Source organism: Prionailurus viverrinus, chromosome D1, assembly GCF_022837055.1.
Source record: "Prionailurus viverrinus isolate Anna chromosome D1, UM_Priviv_1.0, whole genome shotgun sequence".
Classification (NCBI taxonomy): Eukaryota; Metazoa; Chordata; class Mammalia; order Carnivora; family Felidae; genus Prionailurus; species Prionailurus viverrinus.
In genome coordinates this window covers 74373313-74400925 of record NC_062570.1, presented here as the reverse complement: position 1 = coordinate 74400925, position 27613 = coordinate 74373313, and the positions used below count along the sequence as shown (strand labels likewise).

The following is a 27613-nucleotide window of genomic DNA, read 5'->3' as shown; positions in this document are numbered from 1 at the left end:
GTTATGAATATGACCGCGGTTGGGTCCCAGAAAGGGTGGGGTCGTTGGAGATTAAGTCATCTGGGTTCCCAAGCCTGTGGGCACAGAGCAGGTACTCAGGCCTGCAGGGCTCCGGGCAGCAGAGGGCGCTGTAGCGGGAGCCGCACCGGGCGTGCCGGGCCCTCTGGCGCCAGCAGGTCTATCGCCTCCTCCGGCGGCTTCCGGCGCGGCTCCTCAGACCGAGAGGCGGGGAAGTCATGGACCGCAACCCTTCGCCGCCGCTGCCCAGTCGGGAGGAGGAGGAGGAGGGGGGTGCTGGGGGAGACTGCATAGGGAGCACGGTCTACAGCAAGCACTGGCTCTTCGGTGTCCTCAGCGGACTCATTCAGGTGTGGAACGTCTCGCCTCGCGTGGGCTCCCTCCCTTTGCCCCAGCCCTTCGTCCACGCCTCTGGCAGCCCCTTCGGGCCCAGGGAGCCGCCATCCCCCTCCTCCACCCCGACGACCCTTCTCGGCGCCTTGCGCTTAGAGTCCTGGCCGCCTCTGCGGACCCCAAAACTTCGGGAGCCTTTCCCAGTACCTCTCAACACAACGGGAGATAAGTGACAGGGAGACTAGAATGCCTACGGTTAAAATATTTTACTTTTACAAATTCTCCGAAAATGTCTGACCACGTACATACATTGCTCGTGTTTTTGCTCTCCATTCCCAGTGTCGTTTCTGAAGCCTAGGGCCCAATTTATTACGTGGACGTTTGTTGTAGAAGAATAAATGGTGATTTGGAAGTCCTTCAGCTCTGATACCAATAGCGTGGCTTCAGCACCTGTTTTGGGCAAGTCATCTAACCGTTCAGAGCCTCGGTTTCTTTCTCAATTTCTATAAAGTGGGATGAAAATACCTTTGTTATTGTATATAGCGTTATTGTGTAGGTTAAACAAGATTATCGTGGGCACAGAATGCTCACCGTAGTGTTTGGCTTGTAGAAGCTCTCAGTACATGTGAACTTTCTTCTCCCAGGTTTCACTGACTTCTTCCAGTCTCTGTCCTCTCCAGTGCATCTTCTGTCTAGATGCCAGAATAATCGTCCTTAAACAAACCAACTAAAGAAAAAAAAAACCCAAAATGTTTTTGGGAACTCCTTTTAGTGTCCTTTGCCTGCAGGAGAAAAATGCATATTTCTTGGCTTGCAATACAGCTTTGCAACCTTCCCAGACACATCTGCCCATAACACACTCAACTACTCACCATTCCCCAAACATTGCCAGGCCGTTTTCTTAAATCTTAACTCTTGCACTTTCTTAGGTATGTTCTTTTCCCCCTCTTCACAAACTCCTGTTCTCCCTCAGAGGTTTAGCTTAAAGATTACTTCCTAGGAGAAGTTTGCCCAAACTCTCCAGGCATAGGTCATTGGTCCATTGTTTTGCTTTCTTTTTTTTTTTTTAAATTTTTTTTTTCAACGTTTATTTATTTTTGGGACAGAGAGAGACAGAGCATGAACGGGGGAGGGGCAGAGAGAGAGGGAGACACAGAATCGGAAACAGGCTCCAGGCTCCGAGCCATCAGCCCAGAGCCTGACGCGGGGCTCGAACTCACGGACCGCGAGATCGTGACCTGGCTGAAGTCGGACGCTTAACCGACTGCGCCACCCAGGCGCCCCTGTTTTGCTTTCACAACTCTGCCTACAATTCACTTGACTCCCATAGTCTTTTGCTGTGATTATTAGTTTACACGTGTTTTCCTCTCTAGGGCCTAAACTGCTTGAAAGCAAGGGCTTAAATTTATTCATTTGTGTATTTCTACCCCAGTGCCTCGTAACAGTATTTACTCCACGAATGTTAGATGAACGTTGGTCTACCCAAGGTAGTAATTTTTTTAAATTTTTAAAAAAATGTTTATTTATTTTTGAGACAGAGAGGGACAGAGCGCAAGTGGGGGAGGGGCAGAGAGAGAGGGAGACACAGAATCTGAAACAGGCTCCAGGCTCTGAGCTGTCAGCACAGATCCTGATGCGAGGCTGGAACCCATGAACCATGAGATCGTGACCTGAGCCAAAGTCAGACGCTTAGCTGACTGAGCCACCCAGGTGCCCCAGGTAGTAATTTTTTTTAAACAAGGTTTCTGCAAGAGAAGATACTTTGAGGACAGGATAATATTACTTGATGAGTACTACGGGCAGCTTTTATCCATGTCTTTTCTTCCTTTGTGTTGAAGATGGTTAGCCCTGAAAACACCAAATCCAGCTCAGACGAGGAGGAGCAACAGATGGAGCTTGATGAAGAAATGGAGAATGAAATTTGCAGAGTCTGGGATATGTCCATGGATGAGGTATGGGGTTGGAAATGAAACCGAAAAGACTGTTGGGGAAGGAGATGGTGAATGGATTTTTTTTTTTTTTTTTTTTTTTTTAAGTTTCAGTCCTTAAGTCTCTGGGGAAACACTTTAGTGTCTGTAGTCATATGGCACAGGGAATGAGCTGTAAATGCTAAACTTTTGTCTTGGAGGGTAGAAGATCTGAGCTGTCACTAGATTGGGGCTAAATATATAGTTCTCATGAATGCAGGAATGCTTGTAGTCCAGGAAAGTTCTGATATTTATCTATGTAAAGAGAATGCTGACCTTGTGTAGGAGACCACTGATGTACCATAATTAAATTAGGGACAAGAGGGAACCATGTGTGTATAAATTGCAAAATAACATTTTAACATTTGCATTGTACTCTGTAGCTCAGTGGCATTTTCATATGTATTATTCCATTTGTTTTTCACAATAACCCTGTGATACAGGTAGTACCCTTATCTTATAGGTAAGAAAAGAGGTGAGGGTTGCCTGGGTGACTCAGTTGGTTTAGTGTCTGACTCTTCATTTTGGCTCAGGTCATGATCTTGCAGTTTGTGGGATCCATCCCTAAGCTGGGCTCTGTGCTGACAGCGCAGAGCCTACTTGGGATTCTTTGTCTCCCTCTCTCTCTGCCCGTGTACACACACTCTAAAAATAAACAAACACTAAAAAAAAAAAAGGCGAAAAGAGATTGACATACATAATCTCTCACTTAATTACTTGGACTTTTCCACTAGTTTCCTGATTAAAATCCTTGTTCTGGTCTTTTTACTTCCCTCTGTTCTCCACATTGCCATGAAAGCTCTCTTTTTCCTAAACACAGATTTAATTGTGTTCTGTCTTAAAAATTGTCCATGGCTGTTCGTTATCTTCAGCTGTTTTTTTGATACATTTTTATTGAGGTATAATTGACACCAAAAAACGTGTGTATTCTTGAGGTGTAATTGATGTACAGAAATTGTTCATATTTAAAGTGCATAATTTGAAACATTTTGATGTGTATACGTGCATGAAGCCATCACTGTAATTAAGAAAGAGACATATTTAGGGGCGCCTGGGTGGCTCACTTGGTTGAGCGTCCGACCTTGGCTCAGGTCATGATCTCACAGTCTGTGAGTTCAAGCCCCGCTTTGGGCTCTGTGCTGACAGCTCAGAGCCTAGAGCGTGCTTCAGATTCTGTGTCTCCCTCTCTCTGACCATCCGCCGTTCATGCTGTTTCTCTCTCTGTCTCAAAAATAAATAAACATTAAAAAAAAATTTTGTAAATAAAAAAAAAGAGAGAACATATCTCTCACCCCCAAAAGTTTGTCTGTTTGTAATCCCTTCTTCTTGCCCTTCCCAGCCTCCACCCTCTCCAGGCAACCACTGATAGTCATTCTCACTTCAGAGCAATTTGCATTTTCTGGTGTTACATAAATGGGACCCCTTTTTTTTGGAGGGGTCTGGCTCTTTCACTCAGCATCATTGTTTTAAGATTCATGCATTTTGTGTCTTTCAGTAGTTTATTATTTTTTTATTGCTGTTATTTCATTTTATGTGATATCATGATTTATTCATTTATTTCTCAGTTGATGGATATTTGAGTTGTTTGTACTTTATTATAGTTAAAGCTGAATTTTTGTGTATAAGTATGTTATGGACATGTGTTTTCCTTCCTCTCGGCTAAATATCTAGAGTAATATGAGTCGTATGGTAGTTGTATGTTTAACTTTTTTTTTTTTAAATTTTTTTTTTCCAACGTTTTTAATTTATTTTTGGGACAGAGAGAGACAGAGCATGAACGGGGGAGGGGCAGAGAGAGAGGGAGACACAGAATCGGAAACAGGCTCCAGGCTCCGAGCCATCAGCCCAGAGCCCGACGCGGGGCTCGAACTCCCGGACCGCGAGATCGTGACCTGGCTGAAGTCGGACGCTTAACCGACTGCGCCACCCAGGCGCCCCAAACTTTTTAAGAAAGAGTCTGAATTGTGTTTTTTACAGATTGTGTAAAAAAATGTGTATTTTACAAAGTGGTTTTTATATTTTACATTATCATAAGCAGTGTATGAGATACAGTTCCACTTTCTCTTCCTCACCAACACTTGATGTCAGTCTTTTGATTGTAGCCATTCTAGTAAGTGTGTAGTGATTCTCATTGTGATTGTGATTTGGATTTCGCTAATTACTAATAATGTTGACAATATTTTCATGTGTTTATCTGCAGTCTGTGTATCTTTTGGTGCCTGTTTGAATCTTTTGCCCACTCTTTGTGTTGTTTTCTTAGTTGTGTTTGTTTTTTTCTAAAAGTTTTATAACTTTAGGTTTTACTGGTAGGTCTGTGATCCATTTTGAGTTAATTTTTGCATGTGATGCAAAGTATGGATTGAAGTTTACTTTCTTTGCATATGGATGACCAGTTCAAGCTCATTTTTTTTTAAATTTTTTTTTCAACGTTTATTTATTTTTGGGACAGAGAGAGACAGAGCATGAACGGGGGAGGGGCAGAGAGAGAGGGACACACAGAATCGGAAACAGGCTCCGGGCTCTGAGCCATCAGCCCAGAGCCTGACGCGGGGCTTGAACTCCCAGACCGCGAGATCGTGACCTGGCTGAAGTCGGACGCTTAACCGACTGCGCCACCCAGGCACCCCCAAGCTCATTTTTTAAAAAGACCATCCTTTCCCCACTGAATTGCCTTTGTACCTTTGTCAAAAATCAGTTATCTGTATGTACATGTGAGCCTATTTTTGGATGCACTCTTCTGTTTCATTGATCTATTTGTCTGTCTTAATTCTGTTTTGATTGTTTTGATTTTTATTGATTTATAATAAATCTTGAAATCAGGTAGTGTTAATCTTCCAACTTTGTTCTTTCTCAGAGTTGTTGTGGTTGTCCTGGGTCCTTTGTATTTCCATACTAATTTTACTATTTAAAAAAAATTTTTTTTTATGCTCTGGTTTTTCTTCAAATTGCATAAATCTTTCGCCTTTCACTAAAAAAATTTTTTTTAATGTTTATTTATTTTGAGAGAGAAAGAGAGAGAGAGGGAGAGCGTCTGAGTGCGCACGCAAGTGTGAGGGAGAGGCAGAGAGAGAGAGAGAGAGAGAGAGAGAGAGAGAGAGACAGAATCTAAAGTAGGCTTCAGGCTCTGAGCTGTCAGCACAGAACCTGATGTGGGGCTTGAACTCAAGAACCATGAGATCATGACCTGAGCCGAATTTGGAGGAAGACTGAGCCATCTAGGCACCCACCATACTAATTTTAGAATCAGTTTGTCAGTTTCTACAAAATGCCTGCTAGGATTTTGGCTGAGATTGTGTTGAATTTATAGATCATTTGGGGGAAGGATTGATAAATTGAACAGGTATATCTTTCCATTTATTTAGGTTCTCTCTAATTTCAGCAGAGTTTTATAGTTTTTCGTGTATAGGTATGTCACATCTTTTCTCAAATTTATTCCCAAGTATTTCATATTTTTGGATACTATTGTAAATGGTATTTTTAAAAATTTCAATATCTGTTCATTGCTGGTATTTAGAAATATGGTTGATTTTGTGTGTCATATCCTGCAGCCGTTTTTCATTTATGAAGAGAAGTTTTACTACTTTTTCTATTTGAATTGCTTTTATTTCTTTTTCTTACATTTACTCTGGCCAGAACCTCCAGTATGAAGTTGACTAGAAGTGGTAAGGGGGGCATCTTCTTGTTCCTAATATGGTGGCAGAACACCTGGTCTTCCACCACTAAGTATGATGTAGTTACAGATTAAGAAAGTCCCCTTCTTTCCCTAGTATGCCTAGAGTCTTTATCAGGAATGGATTATGTATTGTGTTACACTTTTGATGAGTCAGTTGAGATGATCACGTAGTTTTTCTTTTTAGTTTGTTAATATGGTGTACTGAGTTGATTGATTTTCAAGGTGCTAAAATCTTGCTTAGAAAGTTTATCTATCTTCATGAGAGATACTCGTTTTCTTGTCATTGTCTGGTTTTGGTACCAAGGTAATGCTGTCCTCATGGAGTGGGAACTTTTCCCTCTTCGTTTTCCAGAAAGAGTTTGTGCAGAATTAATAGTATTTCTTCCTTAAATATTTGGTGGAATTCACCAGTGAAGTCATCTGAGCTTGGAGTTTTTGTTTTTTGTTGTTTGTTTACTTTTAGTTTTGTATATTTACTACTTTTAAAAAAATAAGTTTTTTTTTTTAAACAACAGTTTCATTAAGATATAACTCACTACCATAAAATTCACCATTTAGTGGTTTTTAGTATATTGTAGGAAAGATTTTAAATTCAATTCCTTTAAATAGGTATAAGGCTATTCAGGTTACTTTGGTAGTTTATGTTCTTCAGGTAATTTATCCATTTTATCTAAGTTGTCAAGTTTATTGGTGTAAAGTTGTTCAAAGTATTATGTTATTGTTATTTAATTATCTGTAGCATCTGTAGTGATGGCACCTCTCTTCATTCCTGATCTTAGTAATTTGTGTCTTCTGTCTTTTTCCCCTCATCATTCTGGCTGGAAGTTTAATTTATTGATTTCCCTAAAGGCTTTGTATTGTTGATTTTCTCTGTTGCTTTCCTGTCTTCTATTTCATTGATTTCTAATTTGCCCTTTTTTATTTTCCTCTATTTACTCTGGTTTAATTTGTTGTTCTTTTTTAATTTTTCAAGGTGGAAGCTGAGGTCATTTGATTTGAGACCATTCTTCTTTTTTAATATAGGTGTATAACACTATAAATTTTCCTCTAACTATTGCTTTGGCAGTATCCAACAGATTCTGATATGTTGGGGTTTCCTCTTCATTTAGTTTAGTTCTAACTTTCCTTTAATTCTTCTTCAGCTGCTGAGTTATTTAGCAGTACATTGTCTAGATTTCAAATATTTGGGGGTTTTCAGTTATTTATCTGTTACTGGAGTCAGTGAACACTCTGCATCTTTTTAAAAATATATTTAGACTTGTTTTATAGCTCAAAATGTAATCTATCTTGGTAAATGTTCCATGTTCACTTAAAACGAATGTGTATTTTGCTGTTGCAGGGTAGAGTGTACTGTAAATGTCAGTTGGATCAAGTTGGTTGAGAGTATTGGTCAAGTCTTTTTTTCTACTTGCTCTACAATTATTGAGAAGCTATGATTTTTAAAAAATATTTTTTTAAGAGCTAGAACCCATTTTTTAAAATGAAATCTTAATGAGAAATCCTCAAATACATAATAGGTAAAACAGAGCTGCTCTTTGGAAAAGATTGTTGGTGGAAGGGAGGGTCATGTTCTTGGCCTCCTTTTCACCTTCTTAGGATAGCTCTTGAAGCACTGCTAGAGAACTGAGCTGTCCACCAATAACTGGTATAAAGTCCTTCCAGTGTCACAGCCTTATCCCCTACCATTAGCGTTTGAGCAGGACCAGAGACTTGCAGATGCTTTCTGCGTTTTCATGTGTTCATGCTCTGTTCATGCCACTGTCTGCCTGGAATGGCCTCCAGCCAGCAAAATCTTTCTCATCTTATATGACCCAGCCTAAATGTCACCTCTCTGTGACACCTCCACAGACACTCCAAACAGAATTCGTCTCTTCTGGGCTCTCATGAAACCTGTTCACTCTGTTGCATAACACTTACCTTGTTATTTGGCTTTTGTGAGTTCCTTTTCTTAAAAGCTTAATGTCACCTCTTTAGAGGTACTTTTCTCTGATACATCTGAAGTAATCCCCTCCCATCTTGGCTTCTAGCACATACTATCTTGTTAATCTTATTTGTAGCACTTAGAAATTATGTAGTTCAGTTGTTTATGTGTTTATTGTTTATTTATCTTTCTAGAATAAAAACTCCATGAGACTGGGAACTTATCTAGCTTGTTCACTGTTGTGTCCCCCAGAGCCTCAAATGGTGCCTGTTACTTGTGTTTTTCAGTAAATACTTGGTGCAGAGTGAATGAATGAATGCATGAGTGAGTGAATGAATGAATAGCTGAGAGGTAGCATTGGTGTGCTGGTTAAGAGTATGGCAGTCACACTCATCTGGATTCTGTTCTTCTGGATCTGTTCTACTGATTGTATAATCTTGGGCAGGTTGCTTAATCTTATAAAACCTGTTTATTAGTGGAATGGGGCCAATAATAATGACTACTTCATAGGGTTTTGAGAATTAAATGAGATAGTGTGCAAACCACTTCACTGTACTTGGTATTTACAACTTGCTCAATAAATGTAAATTGCCATTATTATTATTATTATTATTATTATTATTATTGCTGTTAATATTGTTAGGTCACCTAACTCTTTGCTACCCTAGGAATTATTAACTGTCATTAAATAAATCAGTCCCTGCATGCCCTAAGAGTTGGCCACGTGACAAACAGCACTTTAAACACTTAGAGTGGGGAGCATCTGTTGCTGTGACTTTCAGTTTGGAGTGTATCTTTGAAAATACTGTTTTCTCTGACTGTGCTCTCTTAATAATTATAGGATGTCGCTTCCAGTCAACAGTCATGCAGGTTACCTTGGTTTCAGCTGCTATGAAGGATTACTGCCTCTCTCTTTGAGGTGCCTCCAAGTCCCTTTGAAGAGCTTTTTCACCATAGCCTGGGTTTTAAGTTAAGCTATCGCAAATGTACACTTCAAGTTTGGTGAAAATCTAAGGCAATAGACCACCAGAAACTTAATTTTGTTTAAATATTGTGCAACACAGACATCCACAGCAAGCTGATTCAGTCTTGGAACATGCAAGATTGGGTCACATGTCCACTCCAGGTTCATTCACCGGTATGGTGTGTCCCTCTCGGCATTGTGGCCTGGGCAGACTCTAGGAAGGAGGTATGAAGCTGTAGTAGTTACGTCGTGATCAGAATTATTTTCTGTTGAGAATTTTGAAAACACAAATTCTCATTTGGGGCATGACCCAGTAGGAGTTTTTACGTGTTTCCCCCATTGTGTTTTAAGCTCTTAGAAGACACTAGTTAATGAGTTTTACTCTTTTTCCTTACCTCACCGTCTATCAAGATACCTGGCAATCAGCAAATGTGTTTGAATGAGTTAATGAACATTGCTGGTAGATAGAAAGATCATTAAGGTAAATACATTTAGGGCAGAAAAAGAAGACAATCCCCTGGAATATCACAGTTTAGATTTGTTTATGGATTTATTCCATTGCCTTGGGACCAGATAGCACAAAGACTCTTGAACGCTACTTTTGCATAATGATACAGTTCCTAACCTATGGCTTTTTTCCTTGAGCCTGAAAGGAGTTACACATAGAATTATTATTATTTTTTTTTATGTTTGTCTGTACTATGGGATTTAAAAAGGACTATTCAGCATCCAAATTAATACTCACTTTTTAATTTTCAGGATGTGGCTTTATTTCTCCAAGAATTTAATGCCCCTGACATATTTATGGGAGTATTGGCCAAATCCAGATGTCCTCGATTAAGAGTAAGTATGTACATTTTGAAAGCTTCCTCTTTAGAGCAGTAACAGTAGAAGTGCTAGAAAGATAGTCTTTAGGGACGCCTGGGTGGCTTAGTTAAGTGTCCAACTTCAGCTCAGGTCATGATTTCACGGTTCGTGGGTTCGAGCCCTGCGTGGGGCTCTGCTGTGCTGACAGCTCAGAGCCTGGAACCTGCTTTGGATTCTGTGTCTCCCTCTCTGTCTGCCCCTCCTGTGCATGTGCTCTCTCTCTCTCTCTCAAAAATAAATAAACATTTAAAAAAAAAATCAGTAAATCAGGAATCAGGTTTAAGAACCAAAAAATTAACTTTGTAAAAAAAAAAAAAGATAGTCTTTAGTTTTCTTACTGGCCACAAATCAGTCTACAGATTTTTATTGAACATTGCCTGGCACTAGGTAATATGCTGTTTGAAATTATTAGAGTCAAATCTTTAGATTTCAGTTGGATCAGGGAGATCAGTACTTTCATTTAACAGCTGTGGAAATCAGGCATAACCGAAGTTATGTTGCTAATATGTGGCAGAACAGGGAACATTGCCTGGACCTCCCATTTCTGTTGATTGCTCTTTTTTATAAATAAAATCCTCCATTCTTAAAAACCTTCATTCTGAACTCAGCCTGACACTGAGGACTTTTCCATAATCTGAATCTAATTCATCTTTCCAGCATAAAATCTACCCTACAGATGGTCCTTCTAATTTAGCAAGGCCTGTCTGCTCCTTGTCTCAGCTTACTGTGGTCATCACCATCTCCATGCCTCCCTTTATACGCTGTCCATCCCCTCTCGGTATTCACATGTTATCCCAGGGGTTCTTTTCATCTAAGCCTTCCTAAATAAGTAAGCTGTCAGTGGCCATTGCTGCTGGTCAACTCCTCAAAAGAATTATCTGTGCTTCTCCTTTAGTCTTTATATTGTGTTCTTGTGTCATTAGGTTGCCATATGCTATGCATATCATGGGTGATTAGGAAGTATTAAGTAATTATACTTATGAATAACTGCTGTTCACTGGGTATTTGGTTTTACTACTCTATGAGATAGGAACTTATCTTCACTTTATAAATAAAAGAGCTAAGTCTTTGGTTAATTTTTCCAGGGCCATACAGCTGGGAAAGCTGGGGTGTGAGCCTAGGCCGCTTGACTTCAGTATAACCACTCTATTTCTTTGCCTCTCTTTTTTTGAAAGTATGGAGAATTCTGTAGTATATTTTTACAAATTGAATGCTGAATTCAGATTTTATTTAGGGCAGTGTTTACCTGAATTGGGGCCTAATGAACTGATGAACTTTCTTTTTCTTGGGTCATTAATATAATGACCCAAGAAATTAATTAACAAAGATTTGACAGTTACATGATTTTCTCCTGGATCATTCTAATTTAAATACATTGACTCATGATTAGTACTTAAAGAAAATAAGCTAATGTCAGTAATGGCACCTTTCAGGAATTAGTCATATCATTATATATGTCTGTGAGTCACACCCTATCTACTGCAGTGGTCCTCTGACTTGGCCATATGTTAGAATCATCTAGAACACAGGCTCTCAAAGTTTGGCATGTCCCAGAACCACTGATTACTGGGCCCACCTCCAGAGTTTCGGATCCATCAAGTTTGTGGTAGAATCGAGGGTTTCTAGTAAGTTCCCAGATGATACTATTGCTCTGGACCAGGGTCCACATTTGAGAAGCTTTGCCCTTGGCACCTTTTAAAAAATCCTGAGTTAGGCCCTACCCAGATCAGTTAAAACAGAATCCCCAAGTGTGAGACTCCACACAGCTTTTAAATTTCCCTCAAGCTGATTCCAGTTAGCAGCCAAAACTGAGAAACTTGGTCTTTGATTGGAAGTTCAGTTATTCTCTCTTTAGTTTGTAAGGGAAATTTATGTTTCTTTGCTGACCCTATTCTCTTTTAATCTTTTCCCAACATTTGACAGCCGTCGTTTTATTGAAACTTTCCCTTCCTGGAGCATTGGTGCCACCTCATTCTTCTAGTCTCTGACCTCTTCAGTCACTTCTCTGTCACTTTTACTGGCTTTTTTCTTTCTTCCTACAGAGTGTGGACTTCTTCTAAGGTGTAGACCCAGAACCCTCATCCTCTTTGAATTCATTTCCTTAGTGAGCTTATCCACACTTTACAATCTTTAAGTTGTGAATCTGTGCCTGTGGGATCAAAGCTGTGACATTCCTTCTGACTTCTGGTGCCACATCTTCAACTTTCTTCAGGCGTTCTCTGCTCGCATGCTGCATTTTCCTGTCCAGAGTCCTGCATGTTGTAACTCAGTGATTAACACACTTACCTGGTCATAAAATTTACGTGTTGTGTTTTGTAAACAGTAGCCTCCTAGACCCTACCCTGGAGATTCTGATTCTGTAGCTCTGAGATGGGACTCAGAAATCTGTATTTTTAACACGCTGCCTGCCCAAATGATTCTTATGTTCCAGTAAGTTTGGAAACACTATCCTAACTAAACTCGTGTCTTTTCCAACACTTCTTTTCCAGTTTTCCTGTCAGGGGGATCAGTATCTCCCACTGGGGAAATGAGAAACTTGAAACCTAAGAGTCATGTTCAACTGCCTTCTCCCTTTGTCTCCCATCAGATTATTTTGATTTCTACCTTGAGTCTTCTCAGCTTCATCCCTTTCCATGCCTTCCAGCATCACCCTCATGTTGCATCTTGATTACTGAGATGCAGTATGACATAGTTGATAAACGCTCAGCGTCTGGAACTCTGCTGTTGCCTAGTTGGGGATCCTGACAAGTTGCTTAATTTGTCTGTGCTTTAGTTCCCTTTTCTGAAAAATAGGGATAATAGTACCTGTCTCATAAATTATTATATGAAATTGTATATGGAAAGTGCTTGGGGTAGTACCTGGGCATAGTAAATGCTAAGTAAACATTGGCACTTATTACTGAGATTATTAACTTCCTTTAACATATTTTCACTATCATGCATTATGCATTTTGCTGCCAAAATAATCTTCCTAAAATAACATTACAGAATGCTGCTCCCCTCCTTGAAGGTCTTTATGGATCCAAATAGCTTCCTAGATTAAATCTAACCTCTTCCAACATGGCATTCAGGTCCCTTAATCCTGATCCTTTTTGCCTGCTGTATTTATTTATCTCGTGCTATTCTTCAATTTTGTGCAACAGCCAGGCTGCTCCCTTGGTATTCAGTGTATGAGCCATGTGCATTACTCCCTCCCTGCCTTTGCTGATCCTTTCCCCCTTGTCTGAATGACTTTCTTCTTCTTTGCATGTCTGAATCTTACTAATTATTGAACACTCAGTTCATCCATAAGATTTCTTCTTCCATAACTTGTGACTGCCTTTGATCTTTCTTTTTCTTGTCAAATACTGTAAACTTGTCAAGATTAGGGTGCAGGCAGTATATATATTTCTATATGCTACCTCTTCTCCCCCCAAACTTGACTCAGTGAAAGCTTTTTTCAAGTTATTATTTTTGTATGTGTCTTTCATCTTAGAGCCATTGTGACCTGTGACGTTTAATTTGGCAGGAAATCTGTGTGGGAATTTTAGGTAATATGGCCTGTTTCCAAGAGATATGTGTGTCCATCAGCAGTGATAAAAATCTTGGGTAAGTTTTATTATATAAGAATTATGTTTTTACAAAATAAATTAACATTTCATATCTCTTAAGAAATCCTAATACATAGGAGATATAGGAAAATTGTATGAAATGTAGTGCTTCCTTTCTCCTGATGAATGGTATCTAGGAACTTCATATATTGATGGTAGCTAGGGGCTTCCACAGTGTTTATTGGCTGATTGAGGATTTAGGCCTGTTTATTGGTAGTAAAAGGATCTAAACAATCAGCAGAGGGTAAGCCTGACTGGATAAGACCCAGCAGGGCAAAGCTTGGTGATGGGGCACCTGACCAGAGTCTCAAACAAGTTAGGCTTAGGGAATCCAAGGGCCCAGAGAGCCAGTCTGGAAAAACTAGATTTACTGACCAGGGTGACCCTGAGAACTCTTAAGATTGGGGAACGGGATTTACCAGTAGACTAGAGAATACAGGGCAGCCTCTGTGATTCAAAGGCTTTCTTACTTTTGCTTGGAGGCTAATTCTCTTTCCTGTGCAGGAAAGTTTTAGGCAGAGGGTTTTTTAGTGGTGGAAACCCTAGTGGTTACTTTAAGAGGTCTGAGAATACTCTGGAATTATATGCTAAATGTTGTGAGTGTATACATTTTCTAGGCAGAGGGTTCATGGCTGTTAAATCAGAATTTTAAAGAAATTCATAATAGATAAGTGTTCTGGATGGTTTTTGTCAGCTAGGGCTGTGAGGCTTTATCACAGGATTTAAGTACCTGGATCTCTAAAATAGAGCTGACTACCTCTTCTAGGTGTGGAATGACTTTAAGATCCTTGTTTAAGGGGCTCCTGGGTGGCTCAGTTGGTTAAGCATCTGACCTCGGCTCAGGTCACAATCTCATAATTCGTGAGTTCGAACCCTGCATTGGGCTATGTGCTGACAGCTCAGAGCCTGGATCCTGCTTTGGATTCTGTGTCTCCCTCTCTCAGCCCCTCCCCCGCTTGCTCGCGCTCTCTCTCTCTCTCTCTCTCTCTCTCAAAAATAAATAAACATTAAAAAAAAAAAAAAGATCCTAGGTTAAGGTATTTATTCCTCCCTCAGTAATTTAACAATCATTCATGGAGTGAATGACCTTGAATTATATTTGGTCTCTAGTGGTTCCTATCAAAAATCTGAGGACATGTAGGGCACCTTGGTGGCTCAGGCTCAGGTCATGATCTCGTGGTCCATGAATTCAAGCCCTGCATTGGACTCTGTGCTGACGGCTCAGAGCCTGGAGTCTGCTTCGGATCCTGTGTCTCCCTCTCTCTCTGCCCCTCCCCCACTCACACTCTGTCTCTCTCTCAAAAAAAACCTAAGAATGAGTCATGTTAAAAATAATATGAAACAATTTACTTTGGTGATAGGATATAAATTTGTTCAGCCACTTTAGAACAGTTGGGCATTATTTAGTCAAGTTGGAAGATGAGCAACGCAGATGTTGTGACCAAGCAATCCCACTCGTGTATATGGTAGGATAAACCGTGCACATGTACATCAGAGGAGAAGTGTTACAGGAGCATTGCTTGAAGTGGCCCTAAGTGGAATTAATCCATATATCCATCAGTAGTAGGCTAGAAACATAAATTGTTTTATATTCATATGATGGAATGTTCTGCAGCAGTGAATCAAAGAACGATCGCTGTAGGAAAACATGGGTAGATCTTAAAGACATGGTGTTGAACAAAAGAACTAGACTCAAAAGAATATATATAGTATAATTTTTTTCACACAAAACTTAAAGCCAAAATATATGGAATAATACTATAGAGTAAAGCAAAGAAATAATTGCTGAAAAAGTCCAGAAAGTAGTCATTTCTAAGTGAGAAAGAGAATTGGGATTTGGAAGGGACACACAGGAGCCATGGAGATGAGACACTGTTCTGTTTTCTGTAAACATAAGTGTTTTCTTTGTAATTATTCATTAAGTATAAATTTGTATTTATAGGCCTTCTTTTATATGTACTACACAATGAAAATGTTGAAAAAAATTAAATGAAAACCCTACCTTGATGTTTGAAATGAGAGAAATGATGCATATTGGGTTAACTTTTTTGTTTTTATAGACAGGTGTTACTGCACTGTTTGTATGATTCAGACCCTCCTACTCTGCTGGAAACAAGCCGGTATGCTTTCTTCTTTCTATGTATTCTATATGCTCATTCATACAGGAATCTTGGACAATAGAGTTAATTCTTCATTCTTGAATTTCCTTTAATGTTTTTCAAAATAGATACTAAGTTCACATTTATTTTGTAGGTTGTTGCTTACTTGTCTTTCCCAGACAGAAGTGGCCAGTGTCTGGGTTGAAAGAATCCGGGAATATCCAGCTATTTATGATAGTATTTGTTTCATTATGTCAAGTTCAACAAATGGTAAGTCACCATGTAATCTTGACTTGTATTTAATTGTTAGGAAGCCATGTAACTATTTCTGGAGGTTGCTTAAAAAAATACATTTAGTGTCAGGTGAAAAAGTATTTCGATTCAAGATATAAAATTTCTTCTTAAGCTGCCAGGATACTGATCAGTCCCCCATTTAAAAATGAAGGCAGAGGTCACCTGGGTGGCTCCATCATTAAGCTGAGCTGACTTTGGCTCAGGTCATGATCTCACAGTTTGTGAGTTCGAGCCCCACATCAGGTGAGCTTGAGCCCCACATCAGGTGAGCTTGAGCCCCACTTAGGATGAGCTTAAGCCCCGCTTTGGGTGAACCCTGCTTCTCTCTCTCTCTCTCTTCACTCCTTCTCTCTCTCTCTCTCTCTCTCTCTCTCTCTCTCTCTCTCTCTCTCTGTGGCCCTTGTGTGATTCTCTGTCTCCTGCTCACTTGAGCCTTCTCTGTCTCACTCAAAAAACAAAAAAAGGAAGACAGATTTAAACAAAGGAGGTGAATAAATCTCCCTTAATAAGTAATACTTTGGTAAGATTTGGTTTTCTTGGAATAGCTTTAGGAATGTTGATTAACCTTACTGCTTTTTAATTTTTTTTTTTTTTATGTTTATTTGCTTTTGAGAGAAAAAGAGAGACAGAGTGTGAGCAGGGGAGGTGCAGAGAGACAGAGACACAGAATCTGAAGCAGGCTCCAGGCTCTGAACTGTCAGCACAGATCCCATTGGGGGTTTCAAACCCACGAGCTACGAGATCATGACCTGAGCCGAAGTCGGACACTTGACCAACTGAGCCACCCAGGCACCCCTAACCTTACTGCTTTTAAAATTTTGCTTCTCATTTCAATAACTATTTTATTGTCTGCAGTTGACTTGCTGGTGAAAATAGGGGAAGTTGTGGACAAACTTTTTGATTTGGACGAGAAACTAATGTTGGAATGGATTAGAAATGGGTCTGTTCAGCCTCTGGACCAACCCCAGGAAGATGCTGAAGAGCAGCCAGTGTTTAAAATTGTGCCCTGTGTACTTGAAGCTGCCAAACAAGTACGGTAAGCGAGCTTTTTGTGCAAAATGTTTTGGGAAAATCCAATTGCTGGAAATATCCATAGATGTAAGTTTTAGTTTCTTTTTGACAGGATGAATAGCACCCCATCAGTCTTTGTCAGGTTGGATTCACTACTAATATTTGTGGTAACCCTGTGTTTGCTCTTTTTAAGAATCATAATGGTTACAAAGTACCTATTCTAATATTAGTTAGCTATAGGCTATTTTCCAGCATTAATTATGATTATGGTCTTAAAATCTTCTGCAATTTTGTGTAATTTAAGTCAAATAGGAAAGATTTTCTGGTGTTTTATTTTCCATTAAACACTTAACAACTTTTTCAGTTAACATCAGACGTCATTTGTTTTCTTGCTTCTTACGTTTATATGTCAGTCTTAGATAAGTGACTGAATTTTGGGCTCTGATGTCTTGCCAGGAGTGATTACTAGGTGTTGTAGGTCATTGAAACTGTTTCTTGCTAGTCACTAGAAAATTAACTTGTGAATTGATCTGCTTAATGTTCAGTCGTATAACGTTGGTGGTTAATAACCTACCTAAAGTCTTTTATGTCCTTTATCCAGGTGGATTAAACTTAACATCTTTTCTCCAAACCTGCTTCCTCACTATTCTCAACGTCAAATATCAAAGTAGAGTTTTCATTTAATTTTTTCAACACTTTCATTGTGAAGTATGGTATATATACAAGAAAGCCTATAAAAACAAATTTATACTTAATGAATAATTACGAAGCAAACACGTTTACAGAAAACAGGGCCTCATCTCCGTGGCCCCTGTGTGTCCCTTCCAAATCCCAATTCTCTTTCTCACTTAGAAATGACTACTTTCTGGACTTTTTCAGCAATTATTTCTTTGCTTTACTCTATAGTTTTATTATTCCATATATTTTGGCTCTGAGTTTCTTGTGAAAAAAAACTATACTGTATGTATTCTTTTGAGTCTTAGTTCTTTTGTTCAACACCATGTCTTTGTGATCTACCCGTGTTTTCTTACAGTCATCGTTCAGGCCACTGTCTCTCAGCTAGACACCTATGGCATTCTCTCACCTGAGTTCCCTACCTCAAGGCTGCTCCTTCCAAGCCTAGACTCTAGAACCATCTTTCCAATACACATACTCATTATCTCACTCGCGTGCTTCAAACTCTTCCATTGTCTTCCTAAGGATGAGGTCCAAATTTTTTTTTTTTATATAGAGAGCATGCAAATGCTTGAGCAAGTTGGGGAGGATGGGGGGGGGCAGGGAGAGGGGTAGAGAGAGAGAAAATCGTAAGCAGCGTCCACATTTAGCATGGAGCCTGATGAGGGGCTTGATCGACATCCCTGAGATCATGACCTGAGCTGAAATCAAAAGTCAGATGTTCAACTGACTGAGCCACCCAGGTGCTCCAAGGTCCAGGTTTTTAACAAGCATGGCTTACAAGGCTCTGCAGTGCCTCCCCATCCTTATTACTTGTTCTGTGTGTTTCAACCATGTGAAGTTTCTTTCATCAAGGGAACCAACCTGTCTTGGCCTTCAAGCCTTTGCGTACCATGTCTCTTTTACCTCAAACATTTCTCTTTCATGTCTGTGCTTAAATACCATTTCTCTCTCTCTTTTTTTTAATGTTTATTTTTTATTTTTGAGAGAGAGACAGAGCATGAACGGGGGAGGGGCAGAGAGAGAGGGAGACAACAGAATCCGAAGCAGCTCCAGTCTCTGAGCTGTCAGCACAGAGCCCAACGCGGAGCTCGAACTCCCGAACTGTGAGATCATGACCTGAGTTGAAGTCAGATGCTCAACCAACTGAGCCACCCAGGCACCCCATAAATATCATTTCTCTTAAGATGCCTTTCTCAGCTCTCTAAACTTAGTTAATACTGCTTGCCATGTGGTTCTCTGGTACCTTAGACTTCCTTTAGTGTTACAGTCCTATCATTTTATCATGATTGCTCCTTTAATTATCTTCTTTTCTTTAGACTGTAAACTTTGTGAAGATACGATGTTTTACACGTCTCTGTTTTCCCATCTGCTAACATAGTGCCTGAAAGTAGTAGGTACTTAAATATCAGCCTTATTTTTTATTGTTCACTATATTTTCACTTAATCATTTGAAGAACTAAGATTGTGAGCTTCCAGGAATCCAAACTGTTGATCACAAAAATTATACTTACGTGCTTTTAGTATTCTCAGCTAAGGGAGCTAGGGGAATCCTCTGAAGTTTGGAGGACATTGTTACTGTTGATGCTTGCTGCAGTGGGCCTATCATTCATTCTATAAAAGTTTCAGTCATTTTTCGTCCTGATTATTTAAGTAAACCAGGATGATAAAGTATCACCTCAAAGGTTTCTGCATTGTTGCTTTTGTGGGACAGGGCCAAAAGGAATTTTTACTTCTCATTCTCGAGTGTTGATTATATTCCATAGTATCTCTTTGTTTTTTGACTGTTTTTACCATTAACATGTAAGCTCTGGTGAGCACCAAGACTTCGCCCTTTTCTTGTTTTATCCTTAGCACCTGGGACAATGACTAGTACAGAGTGATAAGTATTTGTTGAATGAATGAATGATTGCAGTCCCACAGAGTTGTTGATTCACTGTTTTTGTTTTTTGAATTTAGTTCTGAAAATCCAGAAGGGCTCGATGTTTACATGCATATCTTACAGCTGCTTACCACAGTGGATGATGGAATTCAAGCTATTGGTAAGGTGTTTTATAGGGAAGCACAGGAATTACTCATTGAATTGTTTTGTTTTTATATAACTACTTTTTTTTTTTATCATTTCTATTAAGTACAGTGTCCTGCTACTGGAAAAGACACTTGGAATTTACTTTTTGACCTGGTCTGCCATGAATTTTGCCAATCTGATGATCCACCCATCATACTTCAAGAACAGAAAACTGTGCTAGCCTCTGTTTATTCAGTGTTGTCCGCCATCTTTGCTTCACAGGCTGAACAGGAGTATCTAAAGATAGAAGAAGGTAAGTATCATTTTCGTTCACTAGAGTAAATTCTAGTCTGTTAGATTTTAGAGCCCCGGCTTGGGATTATTGTTCATTTGGTTTGTTTGTTTGTGTTGGTACTTTTATTCCCCTGATTATAAAAATATTACATGCTCACCACAAAAAAATTTGCAAAATTTATAAAAGGAAGCATAGTGCTTATAATCCCACCATCCAGAGATAATTACTATATACTCACATGCATATATATTTTTAAGTCCTGCTTTTTAGGCAACTTTTTAAATTTAGAAGTATAATATGAATATTTTCTATGTAAACGAATGGTTTTTCACAGAGTGATTTTTTTTTTTATGACTACAATTAAATTCATGATCCATTTAGAATCTAATCACTTGTTACATGTAAGGTATGGCTTCAGCTTTTTTCCAGATTGCTATTCCGTTATCTCAACATCATTTAGTGAATAATCTGGTTTATCCACACTGATTTGAAATTTTGTCATTTACTGTGTTCTGAGTTTCCCTATATGTTTTATTCCCTACTATTGCTCTATTCATGTATCAGTAGCTATAGTTTTTAAATTATTAAAACTTTACGTTTTAATGCCGAGTAGGGCTAGTCTCCTTTCATCCTAATTTTTCAGAATGTTTTTGACTATTATTCTTGTTTAACACTGAATTTGACAAGTTACAAAAACAAATCTTTTTTTAAAATTTTTAGTTTTTATTTATTTTTTATTTAATGTTTTTTATTTATTTTTGAGAGAGAGAATGCTCTCTCTCTAAGCCTAAGCCACCCAGGCACCCCTAGTTTTATTTTTTATATTCATTAAAAAAATTTTTTTTTTCAAAGTTTATTCATTTTTGAGAGAGAGAGAAAGAGTGTGAGCAGTGGAGGGGCAGAGAGAGAGAGACACAGAATCTGAAGGCTCTAGGCTGTGAGTTGTCAGCACAGAGTCCAACGCGGGGCTTGAACTCATGAACTGTAAGATCATGACCTGAGCCAAAGACAGATGCTTAACTGACCGAGCCATCCAGGTGCCCCTGTATTCAGTTTTTACTGTAGGCTAATTTAAATGATTATTCAGTTTTTGAAGAAATCACAATCTTTTTGAAATTTAACTTAAAGAAACATACAATTTAAAAGCTTTGTTTAGGATTTTATTGATAAAGTTGAAAGTTCAAATTCTTTTTCTCTATGGCCTCCAAAGGCACTGCATGATAGGACTGTTGCCCAACTGTTGAAATTTCTTTTGTGCCCTCCTTCCCCCTTGCTCACTTGGCTTGAGCCATAATGGCCTTTTAGTTCCTCAGACCATTTCCTCTTTGGGGCTTTTGCACTTATTGTTTCCTCTACCTGAAATGTTTTCCTGGGCTCTTTACCTTGATGCTTCTCTATTAGTTCTCCCCTCAAAGAGCCTCCTCTTCTGGCTGCTTTATTATATTCTCTTTTAATTTTCTTCCTAGAACTCACCCAAAGTTGAAATGATCTGTTTTATTCATTAGTTTATTTGAGAGCCTCTTGAAGGCTATGGCCTGAAAGATCTTGTTTGCCACCATATCTGTAGTACCTGAAATAAAATATCTAGTAACTAGTAAGTTGTACTTAACTTAGAGTACTTATAGTACTTACTTACAGTACAGTACTGTCAGTACTTTTTTTTTCTTTTACTTATTTCTTTTTATTTTTTGGTAAAATTTTTTATTTTTTAAAATTTACATCCAAATTAGCATAGTGTGAAACAATGATTTCAGGAGTAGATTCCTTAATGCCCCTTACCCGTTTAGCTCATCTCCCTCCCACAACCCCTCCAGCATCCCTCAGTTTGTTCTCCATGTTTATGAGTCTCTTCTGCTTTGTCCCCCTCCCTGTTTTTATATTATTTTTGTTTCCCTTTCCTTATGTTCACCTGTTTTGTCTCTTAAAGTCCTCATATGAGTGAAGTCATATGACTTTTGTCTTTCTCTGACTAATTTCACTTAGCATAATACTCTCCAGTTCCATCCACGTAGCTGCAAACAGCAAGATTTCATTCTTTTTGATTGCTGAGTAATACTCCATTGTGTATATATACCACATCTTCTTTATCCATTCATCCATCGATGGACATTTGGAGTCTTTCCATACTTTGGCTATTGTTGACAGTGCTGCTATAAACATTGGGGTGCATGTGTCCCTTCGAAACAGCACACCTGTATCCCGTGGATAAATGCCTAGTAGTGCAATTGCTGAGTCGCAGGGTAGTTCTATTTTTAGTTTTTTGAGAAACCTCCATACTGTTTTCCAGAGTGGTTACACTAGCTTACATTCCCACCAACAATGCAAAAGAGATCCTCTTTCTCCACATCCTTGCCAACATCTGTTGTTGCCTGAGTTGTTAATGTTAGCCATTCTGACAGGTGTAAGGTGGTATTTCATTGTGGTTTTGATTTGTATTTCCCTGATGATGAATGATGTTGAGCATTTTTTCATGTGTCGGTTGGCCATCTGGATGTCTTCTTTGCAGAAGTGTCTATCATGTCGTTAGCCCATTTCTTTACTGGATTATTTGCTTTTTGGGTGTTGAGTTTGATAAGTTCTTTATAGATTTTGGATACTAACCCTTTATCTGATATGTCATTTGCAAATATCTTCTCCCATTCCATGGGTTGCCTTTTAGTTTTGCTGATTGTTTCCTTCACTGTGCAGACGCTTTTTATTTTGATGAGTACTCTCAGTACTTTTGAATGAATGAATCAATCACTCAACACAAGGGGGAGAGACCAGATTTAACTGGCTAATTCCATGCCTCTTTTGTACACTAGATCTTCCTCTAATTGACAGCTTGATTCGTGTCTTACAAAACATGGAACATTGTCAGAAGAAGCCAGAGAACTCAGTAGACTCTAACACAGAAGAAACGAAAAAGTCTGATTTAACCCAAGATGATTTCCACTTGAAAATCTTAAAGGATATTTCATGTGAATTTCTTTCTAATATTTTTCAGGTTTTAACAAAGGTAGGAAAGAAATATTGATGGTTTCATCAGCAAAAGAAAGTGTGGGTTGCTTAATGCTTCAAACATTATTACTACTGTATTATTTTTTTAATATAAAATTATAATTATGTTATATTAATTTGGGAAAATAGAGAAAAAAACTTACCAGTGTAAGCTTATAATTATAACCCAGGAACTGATGTAGTTTGGTATATTTATATATGTGTTTTTCACATGCTTTTAACCCAGTATATAGAATTTTTATAGACTGCTGTTTACACCAAACATTATATTATGAGCTCTTTTCCAATTTTAGTATATATGCTGCTGAAGCAAGCACTGTGAGCCCTTTTCCAGACTCTAAATTTACTGACAGACATTTCACCAAAAGCCAGTTTATTTAATACCCAGTTTGCCAAAAAGCCAGTTTTCAAAATTTACTGCAAACTTGTTTTAAGGAGTATTCTTCCTGAATATGCTCAGGATTGTTAGCATATTACTCCTTTGGGCATACTTTCTTTCCATGTATTTTAGAAAAAATATAAATATAACCATTTAGAATATATTCATATTCATTGAATTTTTTTAAGAAGAATATTTCTTAAAAGAAGTTTCAGTTATTCTGGTAATTTTCTTTTTTTGGAGGGGGGTGTGCGGGGTGTCAACTATCCTGCTTCCTTTTCCAGATTTGGGTTATTAGTTTGGCATAGATTTTCAGAAGTCAGATTACTGGGCTTAGCATTTTTAAAGTGAAGATGACTGAGGCTTAATGAATACATACTACCAAATGCTTTCATATGAAAATGCTGGGTTTACATGATTATTACTATTGGATATTACAATTTTTATATTAAAGTTCAGTGGGTGAGAAATTATGCCTTATTTTGACTTGCATTTTTTTTTTTATTAGTGAAGGTGAACATCTTTCCATGTATTTGTGTATTATTTGTGTTTCCTACTTTATAGATTTATCTATTTTGATTATTTACATAAACTCCTTGGGCAATAATATGTCTTTTGCATATTCATTGCAAGTATTTTTCCCATTGTTTACTGTTACTTTTATGTGATTTTGTTTTTAGAGGGATTTTTTTTTTAAGTGGCAGGAATGTAGAAGGAAGGTGGACTGAGAATAAACCAGGGATATGTCATGAAAATTCTTATGTATTGTACTTCATGGAATATGGATTTAATCTTGAGGAAACTGAGGAGCTACTGGAGAGTTTGGTTTTAAGGATCAAGTGATATGATCTGTTTTTTAGAAAGATTACTCCAAAAGCAAGAGAGAGGATTAGAACTGGAGACCTACAGACCAACAGGCTCTTATGGGTGGTAACCTTTAAGAGTAATCTGAAAAATATTGAGAGCCTAAACAGTGAAAGTGTGGATGAAGAAGGAAGGATGGGATGAGAGAGATTTGGTAGAGTAGAATTAAACTCTTAGGAGGATGGGTCAGCAACAAAGAAGGAGGAAAAATCTTGGCTGTATCCCAGGTTACTGCTTTGTGCAGCAGGGTGGGTGGGTGGTGGTCTCCTTCCCTAAAATAGGATTACAGTGAAATAGTGTTTGGGTTTACATAAGGGCGGGATGATGCTGGGTTCAGTTTGGGACATCTGAAATGCCCATAGAATCAGTAGGGAATTATATATACTGATTTATATTTATTAATCAGATAAAGCTTTAGAAATTTTCCTCTTCTGGGGCACTGGGTGGCTTAGTTTAAGCCTCTGACTTTGGTTCATGTCACGCTCTCATAGTTCGTGAATTTGAGCTCCATCCACATCGTGACAGCTCAGAGCCTGGAGTTCTGTGCCTCCCTCTCTCTCTCTCTCTCTGCCCTACCTGCCCCCCCACACCCATCTCTCAAAAAGAAACATTAAAAAAAAATTTAAAGAGGTTTTCCTTTTTTACCAAATCTTTTTTTGTTTGTTTTAGGAGATTGTGGCTCAGGGAGTAAAGGAGGGCCAGTTAAGCAAACAGAAGTGCTCCTGTGCATTTAAAAACCTTCTTCCTTTTTATAGTCCTGTGGTGAGTATGAATAAGCGTATAGGTGGCTGAGTTTTAGAGGATTACTAAATGTTTCTATATAAGTGCTTGATTCCTGAGACCATTGTCAAAAAAGATCGTGCCTGCAATTCACATGACTTAGTGCCCTTGTCAGATAAATGACTGCTGGGTAATTCATGAGACTAGCCTGAATAGCTATTCTAATTTTAAGAGAATGGAGTCAGCACTGAATTTATTGGACCCCTCACTGTTACGAAGTAAGCATATATATTAAAGATAAGATTCTTAGGTGAGAATGGTCAGTAGGTTTTTATCATTCTTCAAATTATATCACATTTGCTACCATTAGAGGCAATTTCAAAATAGTAACTTTTTTAGGAAAATGAAGTATGGAATGTGGGAGGGAGAGGCCATGTCAGCAAGGAAGAGGATAAAACTCCAGTAGTGGACCCTAAAGGGGAAGCATTGGGTGTATAAATACTAATTTCAAGAATAAAAGAAAGTGGTATGAGCTAGTCCCTTCTTTGATGTTTCAGAAAACTGAGAATGACTGTAATAGTCTTTATTGTCATCTGGGGATTTGTCAACATTTGTTTTCCTTTGGACTGTTTAGAAACCACGGGTAGAACATTTTTATAGTCACCAATCAGTATCGTAAACCACCTTTTCTTCTGCTTCCATTTATTTGGTTCTTTTGTTTGACTCACAGATAGAAGACTTTCTCAAAATTCTACATGAAGTTGATAAAACTCTTGCTGATGACCTGGAGGAAAGCTTCCCAAGTTTGAAAGTTCAGACTTAATAACTGAATTAAGTTTCCTTTGCCCAATAAATGAACTTTATTTTCTTCACTGACAGTTGATATTGACATATAGGAGATGTTAGGTAAAGCCTTTTGGACCCTTATTGTCTGGTGCTACACTCATGCTCTTCTCCCTGCCCCAGTCTTATCTCACTTTCATTCGGCATTGGAATCAGGAGTGTCCTCTGCCATCAAATCCCCACCTCCCTTTTATGTATGGTTTTGTGTTTATTTGCCCTCTTCAGGTAAAGAAAACAAAAATACAAGCTTATCACTGAGGTTCTTTTTAGATTGAGGAGTTGGTGAAGATTTTCTTCATACCTCTTAATTTGATTTTTATGTGAGAAATTTGTATTTGTATCCACTAAAGTACATTCAGCTGCACTATAGAAAACCCTATTGTAACAACTTAATCTGACAGCTTTTATGTTTCTAATGCAATAAGAAATCCAGAGGTGGGCAGTCTAGACCTGATTTATTTGACTCAGGGATCCTGATTCTTTTTCCTCTCCACGTGGTCTGCTGTGTAGGCCTTTATGTTTGTATTTATTGTTTTGTGGTTAAGGGGGTTATAAGACTAAAGGACAGCCCTCCATGGCCAGAACTGTGTTGCAAGGCCATTCCTAACTGCATGTATTTGAAATCAAGTACATACTTTTTTTTTTTCTAAGGTCTGTACGAGAGAGAAAGGCAAGAAGAGAAGGGAGATGTGAAAGGCTTTTTGATAGTCTGTGGTGTTTGCTACAGTATGAAAACATCTCTTAGCCATTCTGTGACTCTTAATTGTGTCACTTACATGCCAGATTGTCAGTAACAATTCAAAGGCAGTTTTTAGTTTAGCTTTGTTACAGTTCAGTTTTTCTTCAAAGTTGTAAGTATGAAGATAAAAATGTAACATTTTGATGAAAGTACATTAGCAAAATTCTCTATTTTCAGCATAATTCCAGTGGTTGAATTTCAGAAAATGATTTGCTTGAGTGAATTCACATTTTTAAAATTAAGATAGAGGGAGCTTAAGAACTTCTGATTGGGGGCGCCTGGGTGGCGCAGTCGGTTAAGCGTCCGACTTCAGCCAGGTCACGATCTCGCGGTCCGTGAGTTCCAGCCCCGCGTCGGGCTCTGGGCTGATGGCTCAGAGCCTGGAGCCTGTTTCCGATTCTGTGTCTCCCTCTCTCTCTGCCCCTCCCCCGTTCATGCTCTGTCTCTCTCTGTCCCCAAAATAAATAAACGTTGAAAAAAAAAAAATTAAAAAAAAAAAAACTTCTGATTGAATACAGACTGCTATACATGATTTCCCTCACATACTTTTATCATTCTTTATAGTCCTCCTGAATTAAATATATTCAGAGAATCAGCCAGGTACACTTAGGGAAGCATTCAGTTTGCATTATTTTAGTTACTGAAAATAGAATTTTTAATAAGTTTTCAGAAAATATCAGGAATAACAAAGCCAGCTTTTTACCAATCTTCAGGTTTTTTTCTGGGTTATTTACGCTAATGTGACTATTAATCTAGTGTTATTTGTGGGATGAAGTGAGGTTAGGATCCTCTTACTCTGCCATCTTCCCAGCCTCCTCTGCAAAGCCAGCTCTTTAAACCTCTCTTCTGGTATAGCCCCTTCCCAATTTACTGCAGAATCTTCTTGGCTCTAAAGCATTGGCCTTGTCTCACATTTTGTATTTTTTCCTTAAGTGACTTTTACTGATAAAACACAGGATGTAGTGTTATTGAGAAGAGTTACACCCTTTCCAGTTTGGTGCTCGTTTTATTATTGAAAGTGTCCCTGTTGGAAAGAATTGAACTATAAAATTAAAATCTTACTATTGGAACTGTAACTGGTAGGTTTACTCTGTATGTTCTCATGTCTTCCATGCTGACCTTATGCTAGGCTGAACGTCACTATATTTAACATGAGATCTCAAAGGCACTGATGAAATCACTCCTGCCTGTGTAAGCAAACTAACGTGAATTTGCTCCTTGGTAAGTTATGGGTAGAGACTACACCAGGTGGAGCTGTCTCACAAAGTAATCTTTCTTTGCAGCAGATAAAGAGATCACAGAATAATTTCCAAAGCTGTGATCCCCAAGAAGGGGTGAGCGGGTTCTTTTTAT

At 38.6% G+C, this 27613-nt stretch overlaps 1 protein-coding gene across 1 annotated transcript; it reads left to right on the top strand.

The window, feature by feature from the left end:
* Positions 1-218: 218 nt before the first annotated feature.
* On the top strand, positions 219-26653 carry SAAL1 (serum amyloid A like 1). Its single transcript, XM_047879028.1, has 12 exons — positions 219-368; positions 2190-2303; positions 9636-9719; positions 13252-13331; positions 15394-15453; positions 15587-15702; positions 16582-16762; positions 19372-19454; positions 19545-19733; positions 22520-22713; positions 24628-24720; positions 25409-26653. Exons 1-12 carry the CDS (start codon positions 237-239, stop codon positions 25499-25501), a joined length of 1419 nt encoding a protein of 472 aa, XP_047734984.1. The 5' UTR covers positions 219-236; the 3' UTR covers positions 25502-26653.
* The last annotated feature ends 960 nt before the right edge of the window (positions 26654-27613 follow it).